This window comes from Heptranchias perlo, chromosome 17 (genome assembly GCF_035084215.1).
Source record: "Heptranchias perlo isolate sHepPer1 chromosome 17, sHepPer1.hap1, whole genome shotgun sequence".
NCBI lineage: Eukaryota > Metazoa > Chordata > Chondrichthyes > Hexanchiformes > Hexanchidae > Heptranchias > Heptranchias perlo.
The window spans coordinates 29,764,914-29,783,405 of record NC_090341.1 but is presented as its reverse complement, the minus strand read 5'-3'; the positions used below and the strand labels follow the sequence as shown (position 1 = coordinate 29,783,405).

The window sequence follows — 18,492 nt, the reverse complement described above, 5'->3', positions numbered from 1 at the left end:
GAATATAAAAGTAAGGAGTTGTTGTTGAATTTGAAAGGATATTTCAGCTATCGAAAAGGTTCATCAAAGATTCACTAGAAACATGAACAAGTAGTTATGGGGGTGATTTCGCCCGGTAGAAACTGGGTGGGTGGGCAGTTAAATCACCAAAGTTACTTACTAGATGACACCTGCCCAAAACCGGCAGATTCCTTTTCTAACATATGCATGTCAAGTCCCAACAACGTAATCGGTACCCAACTCAAGGGTATGAGCAGGAGGCTGCAGTTGCTTTCCGCCAGGTACAGACAGTGGGGAAGAGGATCCGGGGCCAGAAGAGATCCAAACATGTAAGTTTTTTTTTAAACTTTCCTTGTGGAGCCAGGATGAGCAGGAGTGCTCCACTGGGCTGACAAAGAAAGTTAAGCCTCCCTTCCTCAGATTCGCCCCCCCATCTCCCAATTGCGAGATTGCCACGGGACGGCCCCGGCAGCTGATCCCGCCACCTACCTGTTTCCATTGATTCCCGCTGTCTTTCTGCCCAGAACGGGTGGGCAGTCAGCCGATGGAGTTAAATGAGGCCCAGGAGTTAAAATACCCTCAGGCCTCATTGTTGGGGCAGTGGGTGAGTTTCTAACTGTCACTGTTGCCCACCTACCCAAAACTGGCCTGGAGTTAAAATTGGTCCTTGAGTTATGAAAAAGGGTTATAAAAAGGTTAATTATTTTCCTGGAACAGAGAAAGTTGATGGGGATCTATTGGAGTTTTCAGAATTTATGAAAGGTTCTGAGAGGGTAAATAATAAGATTGTTTTCACTCGTGGGCAAATCAGTAACACACGGGCATAGGCTCAGATTAGAAGAATGAAGAAGTAAATTCGAATTTCTTTCACACAGACGGCTATTAGAAAATGGAATGCTTTACCACAAGTGGCTTTTGGTAGAAAGTATAACATAATTTAAAAGAGAACTGGACACGTATTTGAAAAGGAAGCCTGTAAAAGGATATGTGGTAAGGGGATTAGATTGGACAGCTCCTTTGGAGAGCCAGCACTGGCAAAGGCAAGATGGTCTAAATAGCCTCCTGCACTGTAAATTCTATGAATCTATGATAAAAGTATTAAAAAAACTGATCCAATTTAGGAAACCTGACTTCATTAGTGTGTTGTGGCTGCATTAGTTCTTGATGCACACTACAGTAAATAATGAATATACTGCCATTCAAAACATATAGGTTGGTTGGTTCATAATGAAAGGAATGCTGCCTGTTTTGTTATGGCTGATCATGTTTTTTTAAGTTATTCTGCACTTCTCACATTGGTATTACATGTGTGGGTAGGGCTGCTAAACAGAGCATTCAGAGCTGCACATCAGCCACAGAAGAGCCTCACGCAACTTACAAGACATCAGTTGACCACCTAGCATTATATCAATAATCGTGGTCATATTTGAGCATTGTGCTAGTGGTGTTAAACAGCAACCTTCTATCTCTTAACCATACCTACCAACCTAGAAAACAAGTACAAGCTATCCACCAACTTCCAAAAAGCTGACACAGCCCCCAAAAAATGATTGCTCCACAACGGTTCTGAATATAGAATCATAACATGAGAAGACAAGGAGTTAGGTTGAGAGTGCAGTGGGACACATGCTTGTCCTAACCTAAGTTACAAGTGTACCCAATAATCTATTATTACAGTTCCAAAAGCACAGTTAGCAGCAGTGGTCACTTAGAAAAGAGGTGTGAATGCTGAAGTCATGAGTTATTTTCTATGGGTGCATGCCCCCCCTCAAATTTTTCATTGAGACACTTTATTTGGTGCATTTATTGGTGTTTTGGAGCCTACTGTGATTCTGACCGTAAATCTTAGTGCAATTTTTTTTTCATTAAATAAAACTCATCACTTCAACCCTGCTCCCTATTTTGTTTCAATCTTGACAATTCTACTAGTACAATGACAAGAATTGTAAAGTAAAGCTGATTAGGGCAAAAACACCAGGTAATATCTATCTCATCTTAAAAAAAAAGCTGCAACCAGTAAACCTTCACGTAGGATAACATTCAAGCATGTCCCAGAAAGATCACTTTGAGCAAAATGTAAAGTTTTTAGAAGCTGTATTTTGGCAGCTTGTTATAAATAATTTCTTTAGGGAGATACACTATATAAACACATACGTAAAGGTGAATTTCAGAAACCAACTGCTCATCTTAATTTTTTTTGTTTCAAGTTTGTGTGCAAGAAACAATGGAAGAAACTAACATCAGATAGGTTGGAGGATGGGGCTGGAACCAATCTGGTCCTGACAGACTCCAGTTCCACCTTCCAAATGATCTGATTGGTTGATACTGACTACTTCCAATGCCAGTTAAAAAAGAGCTGATTTTTCTTGTCAAACGCTGGGCTGAAATTATGTCTGTTAGTTTAAAAAAATGGCAGTCAGCATGTATTCTAATTCCCTGTACTCACTTTCCTGGCAAGGTCCTACAGCATGAGGTCAGGAAGTTTCCAATTCCTCCCCACTGAAAGTCCCCTGTGTTTCTCCAGGTGAGAATGAGGGAGCCTAGCAAGGATCACACTGAGATTGGAAGGAAGCCAACAAACAGGATTCCCAGGGCAGCTGAGGGGAAAAAATGGTAATTGTATAATTTTATAGAAACTCATAAAAACAGCTTATGGAACCATTTAGGTGGTGGTGGGGGGAGATTATTATTATTGCACTGGCTGCAGCAAAATCATAAACCGTTCATAAAGAACGGATTCACAATTTTGCTACACCTAGCACAGCAGAAACCTTCCCTCATAGTCTGTCACTTTTCACTAAAACAGTTAATAAAAACTTAAATTTTAAAACATGTTTACAAATTCTGGGTATATGTAGCAGCATATGCTCGACTATAAACCTTTAACTTTTATTAGGATCAATTCCTAAAGGTCTCACTTTGTGTTTTTGATCATGTGATCCCATCCGTGCATCATATGAGAACACGTCAACTACTAATTGGATGTTAGCTCCATTGGAACAATGTCTAAAACTAAACAGGTTGGTGTTCCCAGCTGATGAAAATAGAGGTGCTTTTCCACTGATTAACAACAGAGTCTGTGGGGAATACCTATGAGAGGACATGACTGCATCTTGTTTGGTAACCATACAGACCTTACTATGGAGTGGCAACAGGTCAGCTTCCTGCATCTGTAAAGCCAGGTTGATTAAAAAAAATGCGACAGAGCCCCTAAATGTTTTCCAGTAATTACCTAACTGGCCTTGTCAATCTAAAAAGGAGGTCCATGTACAAATATTGTTCTCTTAAGTTGCATTGCAACACTAATGCACTGCATCACAGAGGAGGTGAGCACATGTTTAACATTTCTGACCCACACTGAATTCCAGTGCCACAATGGAAAATGCTAATTGGAGTTTTTTCATTTCCACATGGGCTGGGAGGGAAACATTAAGTGAACAGTCACCGCAGACCACTCTGATCATCTACTACTGGCTGGTTATAGAGTCAGATTGTTGAAGGCCAGCAGAGGATACTCCTGCATCCTGTACAGAACAGGAACCAATGAGTTATGTCAGACACTGCTACATACGTCAGCTGAGAAGGTACCTCAGTAGTGGAATCACAAATATAACAAGCACATCCACAGCTGTAGTAGGTTGTCCAACCATTGCACCATTACATATATAAAATTGTACAAAATAGACCATTGGGGAACAATTGGCATAATGAGTTAATGCACCATTGTTTCACCTATGGGACCTAGATGTGACGACACTCTCTGATATGAAATCAGTTTGACCTGCCTCAACCCAATTCCCAATGGATGTAGCCCTACAACACAAAACTGAATATAATTTGGTATCAATTGGAAATCTCATTTAAAGAAGCTATAAGGATGGCTGGTTTCAAAAATGGGGGGGAAAAAAAATCACATTGCTGCTGTTTTTATTTGATCTTCTGAGTCTGGAGTTAAGAAATATTAAGATTACAGAATGAAAAGAACTTTACTTTGAACATAGTTGTCCTCATTTTGACATGGAGATGCAAAAATAGGGAAGTGTTACCATTTCCTAACACTGATGTGTCTTACATGATTCACACAACCGTCCACCTATGTCTCTTGGTACAACATTTTAAAGAACATTTTGAAACCTAAAATAACATTTACTTCATTAATTTTTCAGTAAAACGTAAACCAAGCAAGGATGTAACAAATACACAATCTGCACTTTCATTTCATGTATTGTAAGCAATGTTATGAATTGTCTTTGAAATCAGGATTTGTACTTCTTCCACCTCAATGGCTGCTTGGGAACAAATGTCATGACTGAGACATTAGGAAAGCATTAGCCTTAAGAGCTTTTACTACATGAACAGAATATCAAAATGGAGCAAAAGGTGGAATTCTGATCTGTGATGGTAACCAAGTTCCAATTAACGCACGAGTAAACCAATTCACCACACAGCAGCACTAGTATAACAAGCATATTTTTATGATCAGGTGAAATGACATTTCACCAACTTGATGCCTTTCTCACCTCAATGGGAAATCTTTTTCCTTCGAGGCTGTGTTCTGAACCAGGGAAACCCCTATTCTGACCCCAGTGAAATTCCAGCCTTTCTGCTTTAAGTCTGCCTGGTAGATCAGCTCCACTGACAAAATAATCATCCTTCAGCAGAACAGCAACTGGAAGACAACAAGATAGCAAAAGGTTTGTTAGCAAGTCACAGGCATAAAAAGGTTTTAACACATATCTATAACTTGTTAAAAATCTTACTTCGACACACACACCTCATTTCTACACTATTTCATTTCCTACTGTCACACTTGTTGTATCAACTGTTTTCCATTATATGTTCCTATGTCCACATTTATAATGGGTTTTGCCAATGTAAAAACATCACTCTGAATGTATAATCTAGCCACAAGGCTCCCACAAATTACTCAAATGCTTTCTGAACATCTTTTTTCATGTACCATTTTTTTCTGTCACTAAAATGCCTAATGTCCAAAATAAGGGTTTAAACAAAATTTAAAAACTCAAAAGTTACATGTTTCACAATAGCACATTGAAATTTCTCCACTGAATTGGCTTTTGTCTCTTTGAATGCCTTAAATAAAGTTTTTACTTGAAAGCTTCATCCTCTCTCAAAAGCCTGGGGTTGGACTTAATAGTTTTGCACAGAGCTGTGACTCTGAGCTGAATTTGGGTTATGCAGTCTGAGGATGTGCAGAGTACTTAATTGCCCAGGATGCCTCCGTACCTTTCAGTCAGCTGAACGGAATAAATATTTTCCTTTAGTTTCCTTTAGCTACTCAGTAGCTTTCCTTCAAATAATTTTGGAAAACAAAGACAAATTTCAAAAGCTTTATTGAAGTAAAATTGATATTCAGTGATTTAAACTTACCTGTATTTTGGTAATAAACAAATAGAGAAAGGCAGAGAAAATTTCCTTATTCTAATTTATTTGTTTAAAAAAGCAATTGGAATTTTGAAAACAAAGCAACTTTGAGGGTAACAGATAGGAAGCAGGGATAGGAGGGAGAAGGGAGTAGGGAACAGGTCTTTTGCCACTTGCCCTTGGAGGGAGAGAGTCGGTGTGGGGGGAGGAGGGAGGGTTAAAGGTATGAATTACAGCAGAACAAGGGGGAGGGCCAGAAATAGGAGTTTAGCGCACAGTTCAAAGAGGAAGAGGTAGGAGTAGTGATGGGTGTGATTGACTGGTAGAAAACAAAAGTGGAGAAGGAAAATGAAGGAGTGGGGGATGAAAGCCACTGAGAGCCAAATTTTCCCTGCATCCCACACCCCAAATGCAACCTGTAGCCATTGGTGGCCTCTTTCCCCACACCACCAAATGACACCATACCATCCATCCACCGCTTCCTACCTGAAAAGCAAAGCAAAAGACAGAGAAAAAGAAGCAAAAAGTAGAGTTAAAGGAAGAGAAGCAGAAGATAACTAAGAGAGGGGATCAGCAAATTAAGACAGTGGAGACAAGTCAGGGAGTGACCACACTCTCTGATTTGCCATTTGCAATGCCATGGGAAATTGATTAGTTATATATTAAAAATCTCGTGTGCAGCACACACTTCCTGTGAGAATCACAATTATTTCCTGTTACACTTCAGATATCACACTTTAGCAAAGACACAGGAGAACTGCTAGTTTGAATTAAATATATGTAGTTTCTCAGGATTTCTCCAGTTTCAATATCAGCTCAGTCACAAACATATTGGGGGAAATTTTAACCCACCTTTTGGGTTTCCAGCCCGCATATGAAATTGCCCGTGTCACTTACCTGCACTCGCGCCGTCGGGAGCTAACCTGCCACTGTTTTAACCTGCTCCACTGAGCAGGCGGCAAGGACGCCCACTCAAAGCCAGCGGGGTCCTTTTTAACATATGCATGTCGAGTCCTGACTGCAATCTTTACTAGAAGACCTGAGCGGGAAGCGGAAGTGAGTTTTCTGACAGGCCAACCCAGTGAGGAAGTGGATCAAGGGCCAGAAGAGGCCCCAAAAGTAAAGATTAAAAGTTTTTTTTTACTTTCTGTGTGGGGCCAGAAAGAGCAGGAGCACTCATCTGAACCCCACAAGGAAATCTTATGCCTCCCCTGCCACGATCTTAGCACTCCTCTCGATTGCAGGACGGCTCGGGAGCTGATCCCACCACTTATCTAGTCTTAGCACGGAATGGGTAGGAAGTCGGCTGGGTGGGAAGTCATCTGGTGGCATTTAAATGAGGCCCAGGAGTCAAAATACCCCGGACCTTTTTTTTGCTGCAGTGAGAGAGTTTTGAACTGACACCAAAACTCACCTGCTGAAAATTGGTCCGCAGGTAAAATTGGGGCCATTGTGTTTATTTTAAAACTCTTATCATTGCATTGGTGACTGTTGCTGCAGAGTCATTTGTATATCAGTTAAACCTTGAATTTTTTTATTACATTTTATGTAACCCATGTATGTCAAAAAGATAACTGGGTCAGAGTCCTGCTACCATCCCGAATTCAGCCAAAAACAGGTGTTAAAGGCCAGCAAATCTGTCAGAAAGCAGATTCCTGCTGGCTTGGAGACTTGCTCCATTTTCCAGTCAGCATTTGAAACTCCCATCCAAAGCAGACAGGAGCTTCATTACTCCAAACAAAAGGGGGCAGGAAGGGCGCTACTCCATTTCCTGGCTGCCGGGTATATTGTACGCTGAGTCCTCAGCAAATCAATAAAATCTGTCAAGAAAGAGGCCTTGAAGATGCCTTTTTGTAATATTTTCCTTTTTTATTTAAACTGTTTAAATTTTGGCTTTCATGAGCCTTTGTGCCAATTGTTATTTTTGTTGGCCACACCTCCCTTTACTGGCACCCAGAGGGGTCCTCTGAGCTGGCCTGTTCGAAGAAAGAAGAAGAGCTTCGGAGAAATGCCAGGTTTCTCAGGCTGCCTTAGGGCTGCACTGTGTTCTCCCTCTGGCACCTGCAACTTCACATCTCCAGAGACGTAACATTACCACATTTTGGCAGATGTTGTGCTGGTGGAAGCTCCTCTTCCCAAAGCAGACTGTGCCAACAGGCCTCCAGTGACATCGCAACAAGTTATGAATGCCCAACGAATAGTTAATTTGGAAGTTTCTTCAGAAGCACCCCAATCACAGCAGTTCATGCTTTACGTGAAACTGCATACCAATATACAAGTTTAGTGCCACCTGACTATATTGTCTAAAGGACAACATACAGTATTTCAGTTGTTTTCCTCAGAACATGACCCGATGAAACTATACCATCCTCATACTTGCGGCGTTGATGGCCAGATGAATGAAATTGTAAGCCACCGAAAATGAAATGATCAAATAACTTACAAACCCCAAGGTGTGTCAAAAGCTGTGAATCAGTTTTCATAGATTCATAGAATCATAGAATGATACAGCACAGAAGAAGGCCATTCGGCCTGTCGTGCCTGTGCCGGCTCTTTGAGAGAGCTGTCCAATTTAGTCCCACACTCCATAATTCTACAAATTAGTCCTCTTCAACTACATGTCCAATTGCCTTTTGAAAGTTCCAATGGAATCTGCTTCCACCATCCTTTCAGGTAGTGCATTCCAGATCTTAACAACCCTCTGTGTGAAAACATTTCTCCTCATTTCCCCCCTAGTTCTTTTGCCAATTATTTTAAAGCTATGACCTCTGGTTACCGACCCACTTGCCAGTGGAAACAGTTTTTGCCTATTTGCTCTATCAAAACCCCTCATTATTTTGAATACCTCAATTAGATCTCCCCTTAATCTTCTCTGCTCTAAGGAGAACAATCCCAGCTTCTCCAATCTCTCCACATAACTGAAGTCTCTCATCCCTGGTATCATCCTGGTAAACCTCCTCTCTACCCTCCAAGGCCTTGACATCCAACCGAACGTGTGGTGCCCAGAATTGTACACAATACTCCAGCTGAGGCCTAACCAGTGATTTGCAAAGGTTTAGCATGACTTCCTTGTTTTTGTATTCAATGCCCCGATTGACAAAGCCAAGTATCCCATACGCTTTCTTAACCGCCTTATCAACTTGCCCTGTCACCTTCAAAGATTTGTGAAAATGCACCCCCAGGTTCCTCTGCTCTTGCACCCCCCTCAAAATAGTACCATTTAGATTACACTGTCTCTCCATGTTGTTCCTCCCAAAGTGCATCACTTCACACTTATCTGCATTAAATTGCATCTGCCATCTGTCTGCCCATTTCACCAGCCTATTTAAGTCCTCCTGAAGTCTGCTACTTCCAATTTTCTCCCCTCCTCTCCTGAAGGTAATGGCTAGCTCTCGAGTACTGTTCCATAGGCATAGGTAGCTTTCCAGTACCTCACCCAAGTAGCATTCTTCACATGAGCCCAGCCAGAGTGTGTTCACGGGCTATTTCACCCTGGAAGGAATCACAACACACTGAATCCCTTCCTCAATACATGCCCACATACATGTGCATTTTCCAGCAGGGGTGAGGAAGGGGGACCCTGGCCAATTTTTCTTTCCCTGGTCTAGGGACACTGAAGCCAACTACAGGAACCATGATTGATTTTCTCTTCCCTGGTCTAGGGGCACTCAAGCCATCTGTAGCGCTCCAAATACCACCTTGGCTGCAATCAACCAACTGAACAAAAACCAAGGATCAAACCTGGGACTCTCCCACACTCAGCAGCAAGAACAGGCGCTCAAGGCCAATTCCTTATTCAGCTCTGTTTTACTTAGGCTCTGCTGTCACATGATTTACAGTACTCCTTTGCATCAAGACTGTGCTGCTTTGCTAGATTATCCTTGATTCCTCTGCCTTTCATCTGGAGGTTGCTTTCAGGACTGGCACTTAACTTACATTTGATCTTCTGGACTCGACTGTTGCAGGAACTCTGCTGGACCACTTGGGACTTCTGTGCTGCTGAGCGACTGCTCTGTTACTGGACGACCTGGGGTCACTGCCCACCACCAAAAGGTCACCGCCTGGGTTCCTGGACTGGGCACCATTGCTCCCCTGGCCTCTGAGCTTTACTTTGCTGCTGAATTGGTTCCTAGCCAGAACTCTGCTGTTCTCCTGGGTTGTGCTTCATTCTTGTGTTGGCTCCTCGGCGGGACCTTGCTTCTGGTGTCCTGGACTTCACACACTTCCTCCAGTGACCTCCTCAAAACTCCTTTTCATCACTGTTCTCTTGGATCAAAATCCACCAGCTCCTGGTTGATACTCTGCATCTCCGATGGCTATGGGATCATTTTCTACTCCTCTAACAGCTCCTGGATCAAATATCATTCTTCCACTGGCTACCAGTGTGAACTTTACTCCTTTGTTGGCTTCCAGACTAGTTTTCATCATTGCTGGATCCATGTTGAACATTCACTCTCCAGTTAAATCCCAAATCAGTCTTCACTCTGCCACTGTCTCTTGCCCGGGACTTCTTCCCCAATATTGGACTGGTTACCTTTCTTGTCCTACCCCCATCCAAAGATCCTACTTTGTCATACCTAGCTCTTTGCCATTAGTCTATGGAATTTTAAAATTTATTTCTGCTCCAGCCTAAGCCATTCCAGGTCCTGATCTGCTCTCCTCTTCATCTTATCCAGCCCTGCCCCCTTTCACCAGGCCTCCCTCGATGCTTCATCTCACTCTACACTACCCTCAATCTACCTTCACTCCTGCTGCCTATTATGTTTGTGGGTCTTTCTTATTCTAGGTTTTCTTGCTTCTGGAATTTAGGCTATTGTCAAAAGGTGAGTCCCAGTGCCCTATGACTTCAAAAGTAATTCATTAGCCTCGGTATCTAATGAAGCTTTCAGAAATGTGCCTAAGATAACGGACAGGAAAAAAATTGTTAATTACTTTAGCTACTGGAATTATCCTATATCCACAAAAAAAAGCAGAACATCACAACATCAGAACTTATTTCAGACTTTGATTATCAAGTGAATTTATTTAACAATAGATAAACTAGCAAATAAATAATGGTAATAGCACATATTTACAGTACAAACTAGCTCCTCAAAATGAAAACAAATGTTTCACAGTCTCTATGCTAAATTATTATTCTTCTGAATTCTTTTCCTGTTATAGTTCTCACCACTGTGGGAACTATACTTATCTGACCATACTCTTCAAAGTTCCAAATTGATACTCTCCGAGTTGAACTTGCTGGACTCCTTGGCTCCAAATGACTGAGGTGCCAACTCAGTGGAGGGCGAGATCACAGACTAGCTCTGCTGCAGAGGATTCAGATTCTGACTTTGAGGTCCCAGCCTACCAAAGAAGGTTGATGGGCATATACTCTGATGGAAAATACTCTGTGCACTGGGCAACCTGCCAGCAAGCTTATGCACAATGTTGCAGAGCATGGAGGAGTCCAGCTCCAATTTGTGTCAAGGCTTTGCTCAGAGCGTGGAGACCATTCTGTCCATGGACCGAGTGGTCAGATCCATCAACATGACAGTGGTCCTCCACTTCCGCCCCCCCCCTCCCCCAGCTAATGCCACCAGTCCCCTTCATCCGTGGTTAAAATCCTACCCCGAGCACCCGTAGCTTCACCCCCTCCACCATTCTTCTTGCTGCTGGTGCTCCCACCTTTCTCATGCCGAGCTTAATATCACTAACAATGTTAATAAAAATGCAATTTGACATATTCAATCAGTGACACTAATACTATACTATGTTACAGAGCATAAATGTGCATACCTTCTCACTCACCATGAGCAATGTCATGGAAGATCTGCTTATGATCTTATAAAAACAATACATCTAGCCTGCAATTTGTGTCTGTCACACGTCAAGCATTACTTTCAAATTTTTGTGCCACACTTCAAAAAAAAGTATAAAGAAACAAAAGTAGCCATTTGATGCAGAAGACAAAGGGCCCGATATTACCAGGGTGGCGAGTTCGCGGCGGGGTGGGGGTGGGGGGGGCGATTGGGCACGTGGGTAACGCGCTCGGTGAAATCAATCTGCCCCGCGCGCAATCGCAGGCTGATTGGATCCACTTACCTCTTGTTCCGGGTTCCCCGCTGCTGAGCTGCGCGTCGGGCGGACTGCGCATGCGCAGTAAGGTCTGTCAGCTGGAGGAGCTCTATTTAAAGGGGCAGTCCTCTACTGACTGATGCTGCAAGAAATAAGAAAAATTACAGCATGGAGCAGCCCAGGTGGAAGGCTGCTCCCAGGTTAATGATGCCTCACTCCAGGTATCATTGGATGGGGTGAGGAGGAGGGGGAGGACAGAGATCTTCCCCCTGGCGGGCAGGAGTAAGCGGCCTGCCTCTGCCACTAAGGAGGCCTGGCTCGAGATGGCAGAGGAGGTCACCTGCACCACCAACATATCGCCCACCTGCATACAGTGCAGGAGGCGCTCCAATGACCTAAGTAGGTCAGCCGAAGTGAGTACACTTAATCGTTCCCCTACACTCCGTCTGCCACATCACCGCCCCCACCCCCACCTCCTTCTGCACTGCCAACACTACTCTGTCACATCACCCCTCACACCCACTCAAACCTCATCCTCATCTTACCTGCACTTACTCACCTCGCCAGTACTCATCCCACCACTACCACTCAACCCAATCCTCATACAATCTCATGGCTCTATCTCATACTCACCCTCTCATGCATCTCCTTTACAGTCAGCCTCACTCAACCTGCCACTACCTGTGCTGCAGCCACAGGGCATGCATCACATATGTGCAGTAGGAATCGTAAGGCAAACATGTCGTGAGCATGAAGGGGATGCACAAGGGTGTTTGAGGGTTTGTAATGGTTTTTACTTATATTTAATTTCTGATCAACTCACATTACATATTATATTGGCACCACTACTGCCACATCTTTGCGAATCTTGTCTGGTTTGTGCAATAATGCCCTTTTCTGATGATCACAATGAAGACCCACAACTGATGCCACCCATTGTGTCACTGCAGAGTGGGTGTAGGTGTATTTGCAGGGCTCTTTTGTGCAGACGACTGAGAGACGTCGGCGATGTCCCCGGTGGCACCCTGGAAGGATGCGGAGGAGAAGTTGTTGAGGGCAGTGGTGACTTTGACAACGACAGGTAAGAAGATGGTGCTCGGGCCAGCCGGGAGCAGCTCGGCATGAAGGAGGATGCAGATGTCCACGACTACATGTCGAGTGACTCTGAGCCTCCGTGTGCACTGCTGCTCAGAGAGGTCCAGGAAGATGTGCCTCGGTCTGTGGACCCTGTGGCGAGGGTAGTGCCCTCTGCGACGCATCTCTCTCTGCCGCTGCCCTCCCTCCTGCTGTGCAGGTGGATGTGTTACAGCACTGTGTTGTGGAGCTCCACGTGTCAGAGGTGGACGGCGTGGCCGACGAGGCTGGTGATGCTGTTCGCCCTCCGAGGAGGTCATGACTGCAGCTACGGCGGCCCCCACCCGGAAGATGTACATCTGAGGGGGTCCGCAAGGTAGGTACATGTCTCTGGACCCCGGGGTAAGTGTGCAAGTTGGTGAATTTTATTGTTAAAGGAGGGTGGTGAAGGCCAAACTTTGTCCAAAGTGACAGAGTGGCCTCCTACAATGAGTGAGGGTCTCCACCGCCCCACCCCCCCAACCTGTCAAAAGGACCTTTGCAGCTGCCACAGGCTGATGGCTGCAACACGTCCATTTGAACTGGGAGTGTTTCCCCCAGTACGGGGGAAATCCCAACCCTCCTAAAATATCTCGTTAATGAGGTCTGTAAACGACCTGAAATACCAAGATAAATAGCTTAAGTGGCACCCCGCCGGCTTTAATTGCCGGCGGGAGTCCCACATGCGGGGGCTGCGTGCGCATGTCAGCGCGTCTGTGGGAAACCCGGAAGTGGGCGGGTTGGAGCCGGGCTCCTGACCCGTCCCGGGAATCCCTGATTTTCGGAGCTCCCCCACCGGGAACGCACCCGATCGCGGATGCTAAAATTGAGCCCAAAATGGCTGTAACCTCTAAGTGACCATACTAATCGCACTTCTTTTTTAAAAAAGGGGGAATACGCCAAGATTGCATGACCTGCCGCAAGACCAATTAAACCCTGATCTCAACTCAGTGGCACTGAACAATAATTAGACTTTGTAGCCTGGCTTAAAAGGAATACAGCATCGTCTCAGCAACAGAACAATAACATTGTATAGTATACCAGAGTCCTTATAAAACAACAAATAATTTGACTTAGTGAATAATGCCGTAGAAAATCCATTCACCTTTATTAAAATATAGCATTCTAAGTAACCATGAAAAGAAATAATGCAAACAGGCACGTAAAACAAAAATCAATTTCATACCCAGTTTGTGAACGCCTATTGATAAATGAATTGTCAAAGCTAACAGAATGACTGACTGATAATTTGCTTGTACATCAACCCATTTTAACAAAGGTCACACTGAAAAGATCCAGTAATTCTTTGTCTGAACAATGATAAAACAATGATAAGCTTCGGCATATTATGTTCCATACAAATATTAAGAGGTTGAACAACTGTATGAAACTATTAAACAACTAAGACATCATGCACGAATATACATCTATTTATCCAAAAATATAATGAAACAAAAGGACTATGGGCATGTTGCCAATTGGCAACTAGAATATATATTTTGCACTGCTAGAGATTTGGTTCATCCCATTCATAAATGAGCAGATTTACTTTCAAATCATCAATTTTTAAATCTAAAATCAATAATTAATTAGACCGTTTGCAGTCATTTTTCTGATCTCGATGAATCATAATAGGATAATTTTGAGACAGCATAATTTGAAATATTCTCATAATTATTCATTTACAGTAGCTTATTCCTTATAGTCAAGTGCAATACAACCATTTTCAGTGCCATTTAACAACACATTCTGATTTCACTGTTAATTCTGGCTGTGTATTTTGATAATGATTGATGTATACTTCTGTCCAAAGAAAAGCTCACTGGAATAATTTTGGAACACTATAACTACATGAAATATACTGGGAATTTTGAGTGGGTGCTGATTTGGGGGATACCAAAATACAAAATTATCTCTTATGTGGTACTACTGGCTTCAATGGGATGAAGTGGCACAATGTTGTCTCCATAACACGTCATCTTTCAACTGGTTTGAAGTGGTACGACGTGCAAACCATCAGAAAATGGAAATATAATTACCCTACAATGACGATGGGATTTCAACTAGATTAATACATTTTAGTCTTTCTTTGGTGGGGGATGGCTTCATGCACATTTGCAGGCTTTAAGCCAGTATTCATTGCCCAGCAATCTCAGCTTCCTACTGCAAGCTATTATTAATGACAAGATGAAAATATCACTGTGCAGCAACTGCCTCTTATAAACGTCCAGGTTTGAAAATCTGGCAGGAGCCTTGGGAAAGATCCCTGCAGCAAAATTTCAGTCAACTGGTGCCAACACAGAGGATATGCAAAGTGTGTTGAGCTGTGGAATAAGTCCTTAGGCCATTTGGCATCATGATAAGTTGTTACGACCCTGTTTAAACCTATGGCTGACTAATGGCAAAGTTTAGCAACAATACTACAATTTTCTCCTCATAATTGCATCTCAACAAATCATGGTTAAGTCAGCACTTGGGGTAAGATTAATGAATTAGGTTGTATGGTTCGTATTAGTTGTCAGCTAGAAAAGGTAACAAATCAAAAAAACAACCGCTCGTTATTCGTTTTCATTTCACCCTGAATCATTAGTTTGTCCTTGGTAAGTACAACATGGTAGGAGACAGTCCTTTCACTTCTGGAATCAGGGCTCAAATCTAGCCCAGAGAGATAAAAATTATAGTTATAAAGTGACACCTAGTTTCAATTAAGTTCCCACTGGTACAATTCCACAGCACAAAATGCCACAAATTGGGAACACATTGAGGAATTCAAAGGTGTAGAAAATGAAAAGGTAATATTCTTCTATCCTTGGGGTTAAAGTATGTTCTGGGGAAGTGCTGAGCCTTACACTGTACATAAACACAAAACTTACACTGTATGTAATCACAAAACTGTTAAAATATAACATTTGCTTATGAACCCATTAGGCTTAAAAGCTTTCTTCCACCTAAGCCAAAATCCCACAATTCCTACCAATAAGATTGATACATTATGAACCACATTCAGGAAAATTAACTAGAATTGACTTTTAAAAGTTGTAGTTTATGAAGAGTAACTATATGCAGGTATTACAATGGCACTGAAAGTCTACTACACTGCCACTGATATGAGCTTGCTCCATTTCTTTCTTTTTAGCAGTATGGTAATAAAGGAAGGCACATCTCTTTACTATAGAGGATATAATGGTGTGGTTTCATAGTATTACAGGGACATTTTCAGTCACTGGATGTACAGCAAAGTATTTAATTTCTGTTGTTTATCTGATTTAAGCCTTTCTTGCTGTTATATGCGCAGTAGTGTTTACTATGGCATTCTGCTAGCTTTATTCTTCAAAATGGAATAATTTTTTGAAAAACAAAGAAAAGTTGAATGTCATAATTAAAAGTCTAGTTGTTCAGTGCTGATCCAACCTCCCACCTAAGCAATAAATCTTTTAAAGAACAAATGGAGAATTTAAAAGAAAAGGCCCAATCTCCCCAATGTTACCATGATTTTATAATCAAGACTTAAATGCAGCAGCAATAAATATCTTATGTTTTTACTTTATTTTTTTAAAACATCTTTGTTAAAAAAATTGGATCTTGGGGTTGGAAAATATCAAGGATAAGGCATTTCACTGATTCGTCACATTTAAAAATCCTTACAGCATATTTACATTGTGGAACCACTTCAAGAAAAACTGCAGCTCTTGGTGCTGTAGACACTGTCCTATTTATCTAGTGGATACAGTTTCTAAAGCACCAGATCCACAAGTAAATAACTGCCCAAAGGCAGGGGCCTCTACCTTACTCACTGGATGGTGAAAATCCTGTACAGGAGCATGACCACATCACTAGCATGTATAAGGCAGGTGTGAGAGCTTCAAATCTCAGCCCACCACAAACAAAACATGTGATGCTCTGCCAACTAGTATTTGTGTTCGCCTCGGGGACAATGCTGCTGCTGGAAGAGCAAGCCAGCACCACCTCTTTTGATATTGCATGCTTCTTGTTTACTTTGATGCTGATAGTAAAGCAACAAGGTAAATAGGGTGTTAGGGCAAACGTGTCCACACATTTCCTTTAAGAAAAGCACAGATAAATTAGAATTCAGATCAAGTTTTGATATTTTAAAACCTATTTCAGCAATAACATTTTCTGACTCATTTTCCAATACAATTGAACATTAGTTTTAAAAGGCAATTACAGCGCCACTGTACTTTGCCTTTTTTATTTAAACACTTTTTGTCCTGATTTCAAAAGTCGCTGTTTTAACACCTTAATAGATTTGTGCCCAGATGGAGTTGCTGAAAACTACTACAAGTATTTTAGGTGTACTCGCACTAATGCTTTACATGTTCAAACATTTTGTTCCATTGGAACTTTATTTCTTGCACTGCTTGTCATACCGCCTCAAAATAGGCACAAGAGCATGGAACAAAATGAAACAAGCTATGTAAAGATTAATAGGGAATCTGTAAAACCTTCTTAGCCCATTGATTCCCTGGCCAGTTCATAACTCCATTTGGTGAAAGTGTGTTTTTCATCCAAGGTGTGGAAATTTTCACCACTGCTGGTAGAAAGCACACTCAAAGGAAACTTGCACTATTCAGACAAAGAATGCTGCACATCTAATGCCAGTTTAATACCATTTATTTTGCCATTTTCCAAAGCACCTAAGTAACCAAGGCAGAGCAAATGAGTTGGAAGCATTGTACACCACCAAACCGGGTGGTATCATCCACGCCAAAAACAACATCGCCACCTCCCAAGGGCAACACAAACATTTGTCTGTGGTAGATCATTTAGATAGAAAGAATAATATGAATTTCAAATGAATGTTGGCTATCCAGTGGCTGAGCTATATGGGGTCATTTTCATCTTCATCGTTTAGGCAGTGAGCTGCTCGTTATAGAAACCACATGATTTTCACTTCCATTGAATCCAATGGAAATGAAAATTAGCCAGTTTTTCTAATGGGCGGACAATCCTCACTGCCAGTTTACCGCCCAAATGGTGAAGATGAAAATTACCCCCCGAAAATTCTTTTGTTTTGGTGATGGGACAGAAAAACAATATACAAAACTATCCAGAGAAAGCTATATTTCCAGGCCAGGAGTCGGGCATCTGTCGCAGCCAGTTCCCCACAGTGACATTGTTGCCTGTATTCAAAATTGAATTTAATCAGAAATTACCTCATGTTTTTTTAAAATGTTAATATATTCAAGGTTGTCGGTTCGGAGAGAAGACAAAACTCATTATTGCCAATGGCTGACCCATCAATGAAGCATCATTCCAGCCAAAATTCCAACATGCTTCATCTTAGGACTTGGTGGGACGCCTAATGATGTGAATCAAGCTGTTCGTTAGTATGCCCTGCCAGCACTTTGTAATGATCTTGGGTGTTGAAACTGATTTTGCAATCTGAGAAAATTTTATAAGAGAATAGATTTTCTCTGAGGAGTTGTTACCTGTTTTGACTGCCTGTTTCCATGTGAGGTGATCTCCCATTGGGGACATTAATTATGTAATGTTTCATTGGACCCGCAGTTGAAAATTGTAGAACAGTGCAAGTGTTATGCAAGTCAAGTATTAATTGTTACTTACTGTGTATTTCTTGCTTGTGTGTAATTATTTAATTTATAAGTAAATTGAACTCTTAGTTTTAGCTTGAATAGTCCAGTCTAACAAGTGAGATAATCATCATCTGTGGACAGGGGAACATGGTGGGCAGTCCACATAGTCTCCAGTGCAGAGGAAAGTAATAGTTAATCCTGTGGTATGCTATCCCATTCATGTTATGGGTAAGGCTGTAAGTTTTAGTTCATTTGAGACAAAGCTTTGCTTACTGGAACTGTCTTTTTGCTGTGAACATGAGTTAAGAGTATTGGGAGAAAGCTTCAATTGTAACAATGCACATGCCTGCCACATAAGGGGCAGCAAAGAAGCATTGCTCCC

General features: G+C 42.1%; 1 protein-coding gene across 2 annotated transcripts in view; it reads right to left on the bottom strand.

Annotated features, from left to right (window-relative positions):
* LOC137334222 (receptor-type tyrosine-protein phosphatase gamma-like) overlaps window positions 1-18,492 on the bottom strand; it is a 549,824-nt gene that overhangs the window by 297,836 nt on the left and 233,496 nt on the right. For both annotated transcript variants that reach the window (XM_067998832.1, XM_067998831.1), the window contains exon 4: window positions 4,521-4,669. In XM_067998832.1, the coding sequence (XP_067854933.1) occupies window positions 4,521-4,669 (149 nt within the window). The remainder of the gene's footprint in view (window positions 1-4,520; window positions 4,670-18,492) is intronic.